This window comes from Lethenteron reissneri, chromosome 34, assembly GCF_015708825.2.
Source record: "Lethenteron reissneri isolate LAM-NWPU_2019-01 chromosome 34, ASM1570882v1, whole genome shotgun sequence".
NCBI classification, from domain to species: domain Eukaryota; kingdom Metazoa; phylum Chordata; class Hyperoartia; order Petromyzontiformes; family Petromyzontidae; genus Lethenteron; species Lethenteron reissneri.
This window is the reverse complement of record NC_083812.1, coordinates 7317224-7333501: the sequence shown is the minus strand read 5'-3', so window position 1 is coordinate 7333501 and position 16278 is coordinate 7317224. Positions and strand designations below refer to the sequence as shown.

Genomic DNA, 16278 nt, shown 5'->3' with positions numbered 1-16278 from the left:
TTTAATGTATAAATGCATCTACATGTGCCACAACAAAATAATACCACAACTGAAGTGACACAAGTTGTATTGTAACACGTGAGTATTGGAACTTGTTGAAAACGAGCCCAGGTCAATGATGAGCAGGGATAACTGAACGTTGAGCATGTAAATAACTTCATTGCATATGAAGAGTTCGCAGAAGCAACATTTCACACATGCCCGCACAATGTATGCACCAGTAAACCAAAATATTGCAAAACATTTTATTCAGTACAAATTAAATGATGCTTTACCCATGTTTATGGAGGTGGGTACATAATATACAAAGTTAGAAACTTAGCACCATCTTGAAATCCATTATTAGTAACACTCCTTTTTAGTGTATATGCCTGATTAGTTTGTCTGACATTTGACAAATATATAGAAGCCCTGCACTACTTTGTAATGAGCAGGAGCATACAAGGGCATATGGGATTTTCTCGATGGCATATACATCACCAGGATATGGGGCAGTGAGAGACAATGGTGCAAGCTGTGCTAACACAATTTTCCTTGTTACCTCAGGTAATGAGGGCAAGACATTTCTGTCTTTAGATTGCTTGCAGCTGCGCTTCTAAAACTGTTCTCTCTCCATCTCAGAGCATCCACTTTGGTACTTACCGCCCCTAATTGTATGACCAGACTTGTCTCAGTGGTTGCTTAGACTTTAGAGTAAAAATTCAGGCTATTAATTAGTGGTTACAATACAGTATTACATACAACATTTATGGCTGCAGTCAATATAAATTAAAAATAAACAACATGAACAAAACATCTGCAAGGAGTAAAATATTGAGAACATTTTAAGTGGCTTCAATTCAGGAGGGTTAGTTGTTTTACATGGAATCCTTCCGCTAAATATCTGGCGACCGTTACTATTATAGCATGGAAATTAATCTTGGTAGGATTTGCCAAAGTTAATATCCAAAGTCCTCAAGATTGTACACGCAGCAGTGCACATCAAAGCTAACCAGCATGGTGTTGCTGTACCAAATGCCTCGAGCTTTTATCTTTTTGTTGGTGGTGTAATTGGAAAAAAAACTTTGAACAAAGGTCTCATGTAATTTTTGATGCGTTATGAAATGTTATTACCATCAAAATTACATGAACCAATCTTTAGCATGGCTTATATAAGCATTCAAAGGTAAAAATATAGGACTGCATGTAACACATTAGTAGACACTCAGAAGTTATTATAGCACCGAAAGTATGAAAGTATAATGTTTCGTACAAAGCCATCTGGTGAGTGACATTATAATTAAATGCACAAACATGTACTATTACACAACTGGATTATGCATAAGATGTTAAAATCAACGACAGTTCATGAGAAACGTTATTTTAATCCCGCAATAAAAGGCAACATTAGCTTGGTATTACTCGCATTAAAACCAGTTGGCAAGCACAAGCAACGTGTTTAATAATAAAAAAACACAATGTGGCATTATTTCAGTACACTATAGGGGTGCATGGCCGGGCACGTTGTAAACACCAAACCAATGTTAAAGGGTCTGAGGTGAACCGATAGCTCGGATGCCAGGGCACCCAGTCCAGTAACATTGAGATGATGGGTTTGAATGCAGGCAGCTGCCCGCTTCAACCGGTTTTACAAGTGTAGCAAAAAATATCGTTGATATTTTTGCTATTTATTTGGATTAGCAACATTCCAAAAATATATATTGGTTTCAATCGTTAGACAACTTCTTTGCAGTGTATGTGGAAGTATAACCCCGGTTGTAAAAAGAGATAAAAAGGCCACTTGAAGGAGTTTTCAGGAGACACCATGTGAAATCTCTTCCCCAGGCACTCTGACACAGCAATGCTGATCTGTGAAATTTCCAAATAGTTGCCTTATCTCGTGACATGATACTGATAGCACAATTGGAAGAAATTGTGCGAAAAAAAACACATTTTGTTTTATTAAAAGGTTCTGCAAACATCAACACTTGTCCCTCATTTCATTTTGAGCTTTGTTCACGTGTAGAATTGGTAGATAGATTGAGCAACACTAACTGCAGCCTACATGGAGCAAGAGTTGGTGCAGATCTGTACTTTCATAGCCCCCGAGACATCTTCCATTTTGAGAAAAGCTCAAAGGAAACATCTTTTAATTCTAGAGTTACTCATGTTTTTATTACATTTGGCTCACTAATTTCAGCTGAAGGAAATTCTGCGTTTGACTAACCTTGATTTACTGAGTGCTTATTAGATAGCTTGAGGCCAACTCGCCAAACTAAAGTACAATACCTCCTGAAGCGGCACAATAATTATCACTAAATTGCAGAGGTGGGACAAAGTCATTGTTATGCAAGTCCAAGTCGAGTCTGAAGTCATCAAATTCATGACTCGAGTCTGACTCGAGTCCAAGTCACATGACTCGAGTCCACACCTCAGAGGTGGGACAAAGTCATTGTTATGCAAGTCCAAGTCGAGTCTGAAGTCATCAAATTCATGACTCGAGTCTGACTCGAGTCCAAGTCACATGACTCGAGTCCACACCTCTGCTAAATTGAACAGATATTCGGCATGATGGGGCTTTACATGTGCCGTACCCACGCAAGTATCCCGAGTCTAGTTTGTCCCTTGCTTCATGCGACATTGGTCAAAGGGGGTGGCACACAGTATAACGTCAGTGCCCGACAGATGGGGATTTTTTTTCGCCCCCTGCTCTAAACCTTGAGCAGGCCTGAAAAAATAAACACAGTTTAGTGCGGTATGGGTGGTTGTGCAGGTGCGATCGTGTTGATGTTTTTAAAGGCCCGATCGGAACTGGGGTGGATCTGCATGGGTCTACCAATGGTAAACACTGGTAAACAGCCATCACCTGGCCCCATGGAAGCATGAAATGTTTGTCATGCTCTTCCTTCAAAAATACTAACTTGTTCATTGATTGTACATTATTTGCGCATTCATTTGTGGAAAGACCAGGTGTGTTTTTTTACGTTAAACCATACCAAATTAAAATGTACAAATATGAATGGAATACTTTTTGTAGTTTTGAATACACAGCCTTGTTTTATTTAAAAGCATTTTTTCTCTAGAGACGAGGTTGAAAAGTTATTGATAACAACAAACTTTTAAAATAATATAAACTCAAAGTAATAGTTATCAAGGCTCACGTAAACGCTACCGAGCTGGTTAACAGATTACATTTTTTGCGACTTGGCACAAATTCGCTTTTTTTGTGTCACGCAGGAGTTTAACAATTGCCAAGATGCATTTACTACAGTGTACCTTAACTGTTTGGTTATTGGTAATTGTCAGCATTGTCTCCATGCCACTTCGGAGCAGAAAAAGGCCATTGTGAAGCAGCAAGCTATTTACTTCTCCAAGTGCATCATTTGTGTTCTTCCTCTGACATTTTTGCATAAAAATTCACTTTTAAAAGTTTTTTTCTCAAAGCTCCAGATGGACAAGTTCATCCTGGTTGAATAAGTACCATCTATTTTACACTTTATAAAGGGTCAGAGAAGCCCTTTTGTTTCAATACAACTAATACAAAGTTAACATTGATATGCAATAAGATACAATAAAGTATTTAAGGTTAATGTCCTGAAATTGGTCAAAGCACTTATTTGCAATTGTTGACATTGATACCAATCAATGCTACTTTATTCGCGACTTCTGAATTTCCCAATTTCCCAATTCTGAAGTCAAATAAGGGTGGAGACCGGTGTCTGTCACTGCGTTGAACAAAGACTACTGCTCGCACAATACATTGGCCTTTTAGCACAACAACAAGCACACCTGAAAGAGGGGAAAATATATATATAATTCACACCTCTGTGCCATCATGCAAGTTGTTCTGAACTTTGACCTCTAGGTTGACCCTTTTGACCTTGACTCCCTTGACTCGAGCGAGCTCCACGTCGTCGTTCTTGTTCAGGAGGTTGACGTTCTTCACCAGGGCGCTCGGGCGTGCGGGGTTGAGCGGGCGCTCCGACTCATCCACCCGCTTGGCGTCCGCCGCCGCCACCTTGGTGTTGAGCGGGTAGTCGACAGGCACCTTCGCGCGCCTGCCCGTGCCGCCTTCCTTGGCCCTGGCGCGCCTGCGCCTCGCCGCCACGCACACCAGGCACGTCGCGACCGCCACGGCGACGGCCAGGGCCGAGACAACGGCGGCCGCCGTCGCGCCGCTCGAGCCGGGCCCCAGGGAGGCGGCCGCGCCGGTCTGCTGCAGCTGCAGCGTCTTCATGTTGGTGCCGTTGCGGACGTCGGTGTCGCCAGCGCCCAGGCTCTCGTCCTCGTCGTAGATAACCGAGTCGTGGAGCGCCAGCTTGCCGTCGCGGTCCAGCAGGTCGCGGCGTTGGCGGCGGCTTGGAAGACCGATGGACGCCGAGCGGCGTAGGCGGGGGCCGTGCGACTCTGGCCCGATCAGGTAAATTACCTGCAGGTACCACTGGTGTCCGGCGGCGACCTGCAATGCCAGGGAGAGCACCGGAAGACGAATGGGAACCGGTTGGTAAAACCCAAATGCATGTCAGAGTGAACTTAACGATTCACAATGATGGAGTGAAAAGTGCACTCAGAAGAATGTACATGACTAATCATGGCATAAGTAATCGCATCATTCACAAAATAGCACAAAATAGCAACATTGTGCGTACGTACATACATACATACACGTATGTAAAAACAAATTCTCAAGAATCTGCTGAAGATAATGCAAGAATGCACTAGAGATCCGCAAGCCCTATGACCCGAGTAACATCGCAGTGTGTTAGCGCGAGTGCGTGCATCCCCTCGCCGTGTTCTCACACCTTGTAGAGGGCATCCACCTTCATGCTAAATCCATCCACTCCGGGCATGTCCCACAGCGCCTGGAACTCCGGCACGTCGGACGCGAAGCCCGCCTCAAAGGGCACGTCGTGGAAGTAACGGTCCACTGCCTCGGGGTGGTTCCGGTCCTGCGAGCGAGCATTACGAGGACGCACGGAGGAAGAAGTTTAACGATGAGCCTATGACGGCATCGCAGTTTATGAAAGGCATTAAGAGGAGTGCCATGGCAGTGATCATTGCAATGTGCTGCAGGTACCAGCAGCAGGAAGCGGTGCTTCAGGTGCTTGTTGGGCTGAATGCAGCCATACTGCGGCCCCTCGTTGTAGATGGTTCCCGTCGGGTCAAAGAACGGGACATATCCGTCGCGCCCCGTGCACAGGTACACCTTCTCCAGCTGCAGCTTGTACGCCGACTTGAGGTTTTGGTCGGGGTTCCAGAGCACACGGCCATACAGCGTTTGACCTGCAGCAGGAATGTGTGAAAAACAAAAGGTCATTGTCCATTTTGCAGTGCAGCTTGAATGACGAGCCGGTGTTTCTGGTGTGACTTGAAACATTTATGATTGTTTTGTCTCTCTTTTGGGTAGTTACTATACACTGGGATTTACATAGAACCATAACAAGTTATGGACCCATACTCTTTGGTTCTTTCGGTAAAATCACATAGATGAAAAAATTATAAAATAAAAATAAACAAAAGTAAATTAAATCACAACGTTTCGATTGCAACACAAGCAATGAAAGAACCAAAGAGTATGGATCCTTGCAGTCACGAAAACTTCAAATCTAGAATGAAGTTATGGACCATTTATTAATTACCTCTACATTCTTGATGTGAATTTTATTTAGAGACATACAAATGGTAACAAATTTTGTATGCAATCCTGTCTTTTTTTATTTGTCAAAGGCATTCTTAAGTAAAAATTGCATGGCTGTTGTACAGAATTAGAGGTATTATTAGCTTGTATAGTGTAGTTTCAATAGAAATAACAGTTGCAACATTATATTTTTTGCCCCATACGATAACTATATTATTTTAAATAACATACAAATTATGCTGGGATCACCTTCAGAGCTGAGTACACTGACATGGTCATCTCACCCCTACTCATAGTGAAGGGCTTAACTCCTGGGAGTTTAGCAGATGGGAGGAATTTGCAAAGGTGAAAAAAATCTTATTTGATCTGTGGTGGGATATTAGCCAGGACACTCGGGTTAACACCCATGCACTTTATCGAAGAGCATCACTGAACATTTAATGTCTGAAGCGTGGACAGTATCTTGGCTTAACGTTTCATCTGAGAGATGGATTGACATTCTCTAAATGCTCGCCGGCATTCCTGATCTCTCTAACTATACCAGATGGTGTGGAGTGGAGGTGATCGTTGGGGTGGGAGGGGCCAGAATGGGTGGAATGAGAGAAGGCAGTCAAAAATACGGGTGAACTGTCCAATGATGTCATTCAAATTGCTCAGTCGTACGGTTTAAAATGTAACCCACGCAGCTGCTGGAAAAGCACCGTAATGTCACAAATAGAAAGAGCACTGCTCGATATATTAATAAGACCAGTGCAGTTAATCATCAGCACTCGCAGGCCTATCAAAATCCTATTTTTCATGCTTTTCATATCAACAAAATCTGTGTAAGGCACGTCACAAAGAGGGGGTAAATTGGTAAATGTTGATCTTTGGGCGAGACAACGTAAGAGCCCATATTGTTATACGAGAACACCTGGCCATCATCTAATCTCACAGCTGAAAGAAGGGATAACACAACTTCATTCAGACACATACATCATTTAAAATAGGTTTTTTTAAGTTGAAAGGACAAATGCCATAACTCCCACCACCTGACCTTTTTATAAAAACAACACCTAAAGCAGCTACGACTGCGCAGGTTTTCACGATTGTGCTGCACAGCTCTCCAACGTGTTTGCGGCTTGTACCAAATGTTGTTTGGCCGCGATGTCTGACAATTAGCTCCACGTGCCGAGAGCTTTTTCACAAACTGAACCTCAATCCAGTTTGCGAGGAAGCTCCCTGTAACGCGAGTTGAAAACCTCAGACAACGTGCCGAAGCAGCACGCGCTCACAACCCTGAAAACACATCGGGGGGGAAGGCATCTGTAGCCACAGGTCGACCTCGTCCGCTTGAGAGCCCCACCCCTCTTTTTCCCCCTCCGATGAGACTCACCCATGGAGAAGGCGCCCTTGTAGTCCATCTCGGGCAGGGCCACGTCTGACTTGCCGGGATCCAGCAGAAACACCTTGTCGTTGTTGCACAGGTGGAACTCGGTGTTGAGCGAGTACACAACGGGCACCGGTCGGTTTGTCTGCTGGAAGGAGATGGGCAGCAGGAACCTGCGTGCGGCAGCGACGGCGGCGCAGAAGAAACAACGGCATTGAAATTACTGGTGAAACATCGTACTCGAATTGTAACTGTTGTGGTTTTACTCTCCAACACACCGGTGTGCTGTACGAGTAATGAATTGGCATGTTTTGTTTACATGACAAACCTTACTAATTGGCTGTGTCGGGTGGTGGCGGGTTTAAAGCACATTTATATTTACGCGATCCAACCCAAAAACCTCTACTCTAGAGAGAAAACTTTATTTCAAACATGCAGGTGAATCCATGCACTGATGCACGTATGTATGCACGTTGAACTTCTTTCGCAGCGTACGTAGCCAACCGCGCTAATCGGAAGTGTGGGTAGCACAGGTGACAATTACTTAGAACGACACGGAACATAAGCTCAGCTGGTGGAATAGACACTCCCAAAGTTGAGGATTGCAGGTGCAAATCCAAGCCAGTGTCAATTTAGCTCGTCATCCCCGTGGGACTTGGAAATAAGTTCCACCTGTTCAGCGCAACTTGATTCGTCAACAGTGGTTTCCTCCCGGAGGGACTGGTCTTTGCCACCAGGCATGTGGAATTTACAGTACTGGCTCATTGCTGCCATTCTATGTGAGCATTGCCCAAAGCTCGCTTTAACAGACAATATCGTTTGTTAAATTAAGCATATTGATGAGAAATGGCGACAGCTTGGGACAGCCTTCATCCAGTTTTGTATTGATCATGCCTGATGATGATGTTGGTGATGATGCATCAAACGCATACCATAGGTTCTTTGCATCTATCCCGCGTGGGTTATTCATCTTCACATTTGTTTACGTCGTCATTTGGCTGAACTCGATTTTGAGTGTCCAACTTACTTCTCTGGTGCCTGTGCCGTGCAGGACAGGGCCTTGGTGCCTGGGTCAACCCACGGCTGTGTGGGCTGCACTGTGCATGGAATCAGATACACGGTGTACTCCCCTGAGTAGTCCTTCCTGCAGAGAATAACAAAACAATGCAATTTATTGATGACAACAAATAGGATAGCAAAACCAACATTGCTTAACATAAACAGGAAAACACTCGTCTTTCTGTTCCCTATTCCTCGCACTGCTCAATTTGGAATTTCCTCTAATATTTTTGTTCCAAGTTTTTTTAAACTTTCTGAATTCAAGAAACCGATTAACGCTTATCTCGGCTTTGGTGTTTTGAGCCTCTGGGCCTTTGCTTAGCAACTGTGATTTAAAAAACATGTGCACTTTTGCAAATTGCTCCCTGAATACGCAGTTCACCCCTTTTAGGTTCACTGGGGTAAACGGGTCATTATAATAATAAGGGTGGGAAAGCAGCCGAAATTATTGAAAACACTGCAGAAGACAAGTAAAGGTAATGGTGCAGTCCTACAATTACTCGCGAACGCCATTAATGACGGAGGGCATCCGCCAGAGGGAGCTCAAGAGAAGCCCCCTATTGAGGGTATTTGACCTACTCTGCCACCATGGCCAGACGGCCTGGAAGAAGTGGGTGTACCCACACTTTATCCCACCGTGCACACGAGCTGCCGATCACGGTGCACCCGTTGACACTCCCACACCTCCGAGTTAGCATGGTTGGCCTACGTATGGTGGGAAAGAAGTTCTACATACGTAGTTACGCTGCTGGGTATACAGAAGCAGAAAATGTTCGGGTAACTTTTCCATCGTTTCAACTGACGTGCCGGGAGAACACTTAGAAACCCGGTGACCTCCAGATGATTGCAAGGCCAGTGTGCTGACCATTACACCTCGGCAGCAAACGGTACAGCCTGAAGCTAACAATAACGTTTCTTTGCCTCTCCGCCAAGACTGCCGTGGAATGACCATGTGATGGTTGCTGCATTTGGCGCTGGCGGTGAGGCACAGCCGGGCGGTGGGCACCTGTTGTAGGAGCTGGTGGCACGCCACAGCTGATAGGGCGAGTCAAAGGTCTGGGCACTCCACACCAACTCCAGCTCCAGCTCGATGCCCCCCAGGTGATCGGGTGGAGCCAGGTGGGACTTCTGTGCCGGCAGAGTGTGGTGCTCCATGACGAACTGGCCTGCAGAGAGCACGCACCAGGGTTGGACTGCCTGCCCCAAGCCACATCGGACTCCAAGATGTTGCATTTCAAACACCGTTATCACATATGTTTACATTCGTGTTTACTTTTATACTGTTAAAACTGTAAAGATAACTTGTAATCAAAATGTAATGTCAAAAATCAAGGTATATGCTGTTAAGGGTATTTGTGTTCCTAATTTATACCATTATTAGTCATAGATTAAAATATAATTTGTGCATCTTATTTTAGGTTTCCTATATTTTTTTAATAGGTATTATTCTTCAAATTGGCTTCAATTAAATATAGAGAAAGGTCATTGCTAACGAGGGGTGGCCTGACATGATGACTGCAAAGTGCTGAATGTGGCACACACAGCGCCTCCTGCTGGAGCGGTAAAGACATTAACACTCCTCGCATGCCATTCAATATGCATCACAACTCCAATTATGTATGGCCGTATTGCACGCGACTCCTATTATCTGTAGGGACCAAACAATCATTTTATCCGTGAAACAATCATTTAATCCATGCCCATAATTTTTCCATTATCTGTGGTTATCTGCATTTTTACCTGTCGAAAATTGCCAAATACACTTCTATTATCCACACATTTTTCTTTAAAAGGGCATGACCTAATATGACAATCATGAGTGCATAGTTTTAACAATGAGTATAATTACAATAGTTTTCATTAATCAATATAATTTCTGAATGTTACTTTGTATTTATGTTCTAGAGGTGCACGGTTCGGGACTGCTGGAACAGAGTAGCATGTTACCGATGAGACCCAATCAAGTTGGATCCAATGACGACCCGGATCTGATTCCAATCCGAATTGATCAGTGCATCCCTCTTGTTATCATATCAAGTCCCGATTGGCAAAGATACAAATGTTATATGGTCAATAATTGATATTAACCCATCGATAGAATAGCATTTTCTTGCAGTTGGTGATCAAAGGATTTCCCATCAATGTTGATTCTGCAACTGTCAATAGGCCAGAGCCCAGGGAAATTGAGAACCTGACCTCTGAACTTTGCGTGTGTCTTGAACTCAATCACGAGTCGCCCATCCTCGCGGATGTAGATGCGGATGACTTGGAGCCTTGCAGAGAGGACGCTGTCCGTCTGGATACCTGAAGCAAGCACAGCAGAGCATTTCACGCCTGCACATCCAAGACACGGCACAGGTACGTTATGCATGACGTTTTTATTAAAAGTTCAATTTATGTATCTCACGATGCCCTGATACGCACCGGTCCTCCAGAGCACAGTGTCGTAGAAGAATGAGAATTCCATCTCGGTGTGGTGCTCCAGCGAGGCCCAGCCGCGTGGAGCAGTTACGTAGATGTACGAGACGTAGAGAGGCACTGTGACCGTCAGGAAGGATTGTGCCGAGTCTCGCACCTGCAAGAATAATTCAACGCGTGGAAAGCCTTAAATATTTTCCATCATTTTCATAGGACTCAGACCAGAGCACCTTATATCTTGACTACAAATCAGTTACTTATATTTCGATTTAAAGCTTTCGGGACTGCAGGGATTCATCTTCTTGGTTCTTTCGGTAAAGTTCCGACAGACCTGTTCTTCACCTGAGGACGGCTGCTTGCATTGTGGCCGAAACGTCGTGTGAAAATGTTATTTTATAATGTTTTATTTTTATTATTTTATTATTTCCCTTCTAAGTGACTTTACCGAAAGAACCAAGAAGACAGTTACTTATACATAGAGCTCAGTAAATCAGATTTCCAAGATCAGGAATTGTAGAAAAGTATGATCCGGTCAATTTGGGAGGATGATGCCCCATTTTGGCATATACGTCACCCCTAGAATTCCCACACCGCTCACCCGTGCAGCTCAAGAAACCGCGTTACACCGGGAACATCCTGAGCTGTAATGGTGTATTCCGCATTGTGCAAAAAGTGTTCCCTAAAAGAATAAAACCACTCGATTTTTTGCGAAAACGCGTCGTGTGAAAATGCATTAAGCGAGGATTTGGTGTACTCTATGTGCATGGGACACCCTCGTGACGTGAGTTTTAAACTCAATCTCAATCAAGCATGGCCACATTCTGTAAAAGTTGTATTGGTATGCTGTAGTATTTACCTTAAAATTATTGTATTTTGAAAGCATTAGTTGGTGACAATTAACTATTTATGAATCTGTTCCTTTACGTATTAACGTCAAACATCTCAATTATATATTATATCTATTTAATCTACTTATATAGTCCTGTATTAATCTATCATCTTATATCTTTCCATGCGATTAACATCTATATAATGAACATCTCTACAATAATTAATGTGCGGATGTATTCATAGGAGAGACTGCATCTGAACAGCCTGTTAATCAAGGACCGCAACAACACGACGCATGGACTCGATTCAAATCAGGGGGTTTCCTCATCGTTGCGACCTGCGCAACCGGAGAATCCTGGAAGTCCGCGTCGCGCTCCGGGCGGCACGGCCGGAGCGCGACGCGGACTCCCCGGCGGCGAGCATCGTGCCTGAAAGTCGGCGGTGACGGAGCCCCCGCACACGTCGATGAGCTCCGTCATGTGGTAGTAGGCATCGAAGGTCCAGATGCAGCTCTTCAGATTCAGGTGACGGTAGAGCTGGATAGTGCGCGGCTCGCGCACGCTCCCGTCGAACTGGTACGGCCGGTCAAAGCCCGGCCCCAGCACCAGCGTCTCTGCCTTCTCTTCGTCCAGGAATCCAGCCTCTGTGGGGTCGGCGCACAGTATGGGGGGAGGCAGGGAGGGGTTGGTCACAAACGTGCAACGCAGTCAGCATCGCCAAGCCCATTGTCTCAACGGCCACGAAGGCAAGCCCGCTAACAGGCACTTAACGTGATGGGACGTATAAGTCCAAAGTAATACAAGTACAGAAAAGTGATGTGTGTATGAATAATGATAGTGTATACCACAAGTAATGTGGAAGAGTAGCCCTCTAGAGCTCCCCTGTAGTGGGATGCCCTTCTACCAGCAGAGGTGTGAGTGAGCAATTGCAGGGCTGCACCTTGACCTATTGCACTATTACTGTATTGTTACTAGACATCACTATAAAAAATATCATACCATATAGCATTGTGTGCAAACAGATTACCTTCCAATGACACATCATACAAGGATATAAACTGCAAAGAATGACTGTCAATAGTTTGTTACCATTCTAACCATTGAATAAGATCCTGCTGTGTTTTTACAACATACATAATATTATTACCATTGATAAAAAATAAGTACCATAATAATATTTGGTCAGCCCTTTGGCAATCCATCACTGGAATTAAGGCCTCCCCACACTGATAAATACCGCGGGTGAATAACCTGGAAAATATGCAGTCTGCTTCAGAGCGGATGGTAAAGATCCGGTGATGTTTATCCAAAACACGGTTGGCCGATGCGTGCCGGCGTTACGGTAAAACACGTACTTGTAGGTTACCGAGTTGGGTGAAAGCCAACAAAGCAACAAAACCCCGACTGTGAAACTACTGCAAGGCCAAACTCGTCTGCCAAACGACGGCATCATGGTAGCCTTGTGCTATGAGAATAGCACCGATGATTTGATTTTCAACAGGCACGCCCCCCCCTCCTCCGAGCCGCGCGGGGCTGTGCGTGCGATGCGAAACCCGTGGCACCTCGGAGGTTGCGCAGGGAGACGAGGTTGGAGCACACGTGCTGCTGGCGGTAGATGGACTCGGAGAGCAGCAGGTGCAGGTTGTGAATGGGCATGGTAGAGATGAGAGGCAGCATCCCGTCCTGGTGCGGATCTGGATCGAGATGTGAATCCTGCGGCGCGCCGTGAAGGACAACATGAGCACACTCGTTGTTGCCGATGATTGATTTGCAGGCACGTTTGTTGTCCGCTGCTGGATGAAGGCTTCACCTCCGTGCCAGTCATAGGGGTTGTGTGAGCCATACTTCAGCTGTGCTGCTATGTACTGTATATTGTCGCTGTTACCGTTATTCTTACGACTTGTAGGATGCAGAAACAGGGATGTTTGGTTGTCAACAACTGCTTGTGCCTCTTCTGTTAAGGTAGAACATTCCACTGCTTCCCAAAACTGCACCTCGTTGTGTTGGGATATCGTCAGCCATGCTCTATCCACTGTTGGCTAAAGGCCTCCCCAAGTCATCACCATCGTTTCCTTGGTGTAATACAGAGCATGCACGCCTCTATGCTTGTGCTCTAGCTGTCATAGTGGGTAATATACAATGATAAAAACGGTCTTCTTTCGGCACATCGGTATGTTGCTTGTCATTATCGAATTCACCGATCTGAAAGCGCTTGTCTGCTCTTGATCACTACCTTTAATTTACCATTTTTGATCATGGCCAACCTTCAAAAAATTAACCCGTAAAAACAAAGTTTTTCACTATAAATCCTTTATATGCGTGGCAGCGAACTTAATATAAAGGATTTAAAAATATATTCGCCTGTGGAGGATGCGGGGATCGATCCCGCGACCTTTGGCATGGGAAGCGAGGGCGCTACCAACTGCGCTACTCCGCCACGGCCTGTGGAGGGGTTACGCTCTGGACTCTTATACTGTGACGTTCATGAATGAGTTTTATTTGAATATATGTAAAATAAAAAATTTTTGCCTAAAAAGTGTAACATTTTGGGAATTTTTTTTCACGAACATTAATTGTCTGGCACAACGAGTCTGTGTGGAAAATGTCAGCTCGATTGTATCACGGGAAGTGGGTTAAAAAACGACCGAAAGATTTGCACGGTCGTAAGCAAGCAAGCACGCAAGCAACTTAATATAAAGGATTTAAAAATAGCCCTCGATCTATATGTTGATGTGGTTCCCCCCCCCCCCCCCCAATCGTGTAAACCAAAATGAACGGCATGTAGGGAAAATGAGGACATTTCATAGATGTCTATTGTCCGCACGGTTGGCTACGTACGGGTGCGAAAGAAGTTCTACATACGTACATTACGCGTATACAGCACGACCAATATCATCCATAATATAGGGTTTTTTTGGGTTAGATCGCGTAAATATAAATGTGTCGTTAAACCTGCCACCACTCGACACAGCCAATTAGTAAGGTTTGTCACGTAAACAGAACATGAGTACGACGTTTTCGCCAGTAATTACAACCGGCATCATCTGCTTGTAATTATGATGCTGGTTTTAATTACTGACGAAACGTCGTACTCAGATTGTGAATCTTATGGATTTACTCTCCAACGCACCCGGTGTGCTGTACTAGTAACGAATTGGCATGTTCTGCCTACGAGACAAACCTTACTAATTGGCTTGTTTCGCGTGGTGGCGGGTTTAACGACACATTTATATTTACGCGATCTAACCCCCAAAAAAAAACCTCTATGATGACTAATTATGTGGCGACAGCTGCATTGACATCGTATAAACACGAGGGGGCGGTGGCGGCGGCGCTGCACCTGTTGGGGTGCTCCTTGTGCTTGACGTCCAGGTACTCGAGGTTGGCGATGAAGGACTGCGCCTGCAGGGCGCGCGCCGAGCCGGCCGACACGGGCGTGTGGCAGATGCTGTTGTCCGTACCCACGGTGACCGTGTTGCTGCGCAGCGGCGTGCCCGCCTGGCCCTTCTTGTCGCGCGCCTGCGCCACGCAGCGCACGTGGAAGCGGCGCCCGAAGTAGACGCTCTCCAGCACCTGCGCGCGCCCGCGCGGGACACGCAAGAGGACGACGACTGTAGGTTCCGTTTTACCGGAACGTCGCACTGTGTAGGAGCAGCTGATTACATTTTAACAAAATTTTTACTAAGTAATGAAGCAGCGGTAATGCCCATTGCCTCCGTCAACCCTCAGTGACCATCGGGGTCTTGCATGGCCAAACAGCCCCATGATCCCTGCACATCATGGGGGGGCCTTCATCCGGCAGTGGACTGACAGCACGTTGTACTGCTACTGATAGATGTTCAATTGTCACCAAAAGGCACGGGTTAAAAGCGAGCAGATTCACCCAGGGAACGGCCTCTGTGTTGGGTATCCTACCCCCCCTCACCCACCTTGTGGTTGACGCTCGTGAACGGAGTGTGGTCGGTGACCGTCTCGAAGGGCTGAGCGAGCTCCGTTGGCGTCCGTGGGGGACGACACCTCCCAGCTGAAGTACAGCGCCGACTGATTGATGCCCGCCTCCTCGCAGCGCTCGCGCGTGAGCGAGTACTTGGGGTAGTGCGGGTCGCACGGGGTGACGCACACCAGCGGGTAGCCCGGCGACGGGTCCTTCTTGGAGCCCTCCTTCATCACCTCCTCGACGCTGTCGTAGTCGGCGAGGGACACCACCTAGGGTGGCGAGGGTGGGCGGGCAGGGAAGGTGTTACTCGGTGAAAGTTATATGAGGGCAGCAGCGCTTTATCTGTAAGAGGATGATCAATACATAGCAATCTACGAATCGTGATAAAAAATCAAAACAGCAGGTATTTGTTATCTGGTGTATGCACGCCAATCACTGTGTTCTGCCTATCCAATGTGAATGTAAAGGTTTGTTCATGACAAAAACCAAACACTTAAAATCAGTCGGATGCTCCATCATAGCATTGCAGATAGGTCACTGCATTGACAATGCATTAAATGTCAGGGAGTGATATCTCAGTGCTCTCACCAATAATAATAATAATAACGGCAACTTCTACAGCGCCATAACATGGCAAGCCGTGCGTTACAAGTGCCATTTATGACGCGCTTGACCCGTGACTTAAAAGTCTCGTGCACGACCAAATATGGCTAGCAGGGAGGCCTCGGTCCATCACGTACGATCGGTGGGGCTGGCAGAATGAGGCTGCCTGTGGCCTCCTGGTCCAGGATGGTGACCGTGGCCGTGGTGATGTCTCCCAGCACGGCCTCCACGGGGTCGTCTGGCCCCAGCACCACGGAGAAGGACTCGTGCCACTCGCGGTCCTCATTGGCCAGGATCTCCACGGGGAACTCCATCTGCTCCACGCCTGCATCACGCGGAGCGACGAAAAGCGAGGATGAGAGCTCTCTTCAGGATTGCAGTTTATATGGGTGGGCAGCAGCGGTGGTGTCGCGCTACGAACCCGCCGTCCGGATTACGATTCCCG

General features: G+C 46.0%; 1 protein-coding gene across 1 annotated transcript in view; it reads right to left on the bottom strand.

Moving 5' to 3' along the window:
• Positions 1 to 231: 231 nt before the first annotated feature.
• LOC133350619 (extracellular matrix organizing protein FRAS1-like) overlaps positions 232 to 16278 on the bottom strand; it is a 55246-nt gene continuing 39199 nt past the window's right edge. The window contains 15 exon segments of the mRNA XM_061565160.1: positions 232 to 4438; positions 4782 to 4928; positions 5057 to 5262; positions 6993 to 7159; positions 8014 to 8130; positions 9052 to 9211; positions 10242 to 10349; positions 10470 to 10620; positions 11723 to 11937; positions 12856 to 12987; positions 12990 to 13006; positions 14634 to 14866; positions 15223 to 15273; positions 15275 to 15499; positions 15971 to 16158. Of these exon segments, the coding sequence (XP_061421144.1) occupies positions 3797 to 4438; positions 4782 to 4928; positions 5057 to 5262; positions 6993 to 7159; positions 8014 to 8130; positions 9052 to 9211; positions 10242 to 10349; positions 10470 to 10620; positions 11723 to 11937; positions 12856 to 12987; positions 12990 to 13006; positions 14634 to 14866; positions 15223 to 15273; positions 15275 to 15499; positions 15971 to 16158 (2759 nt within the window). The 3' untranslated portion in view covers positions 232 to 3796.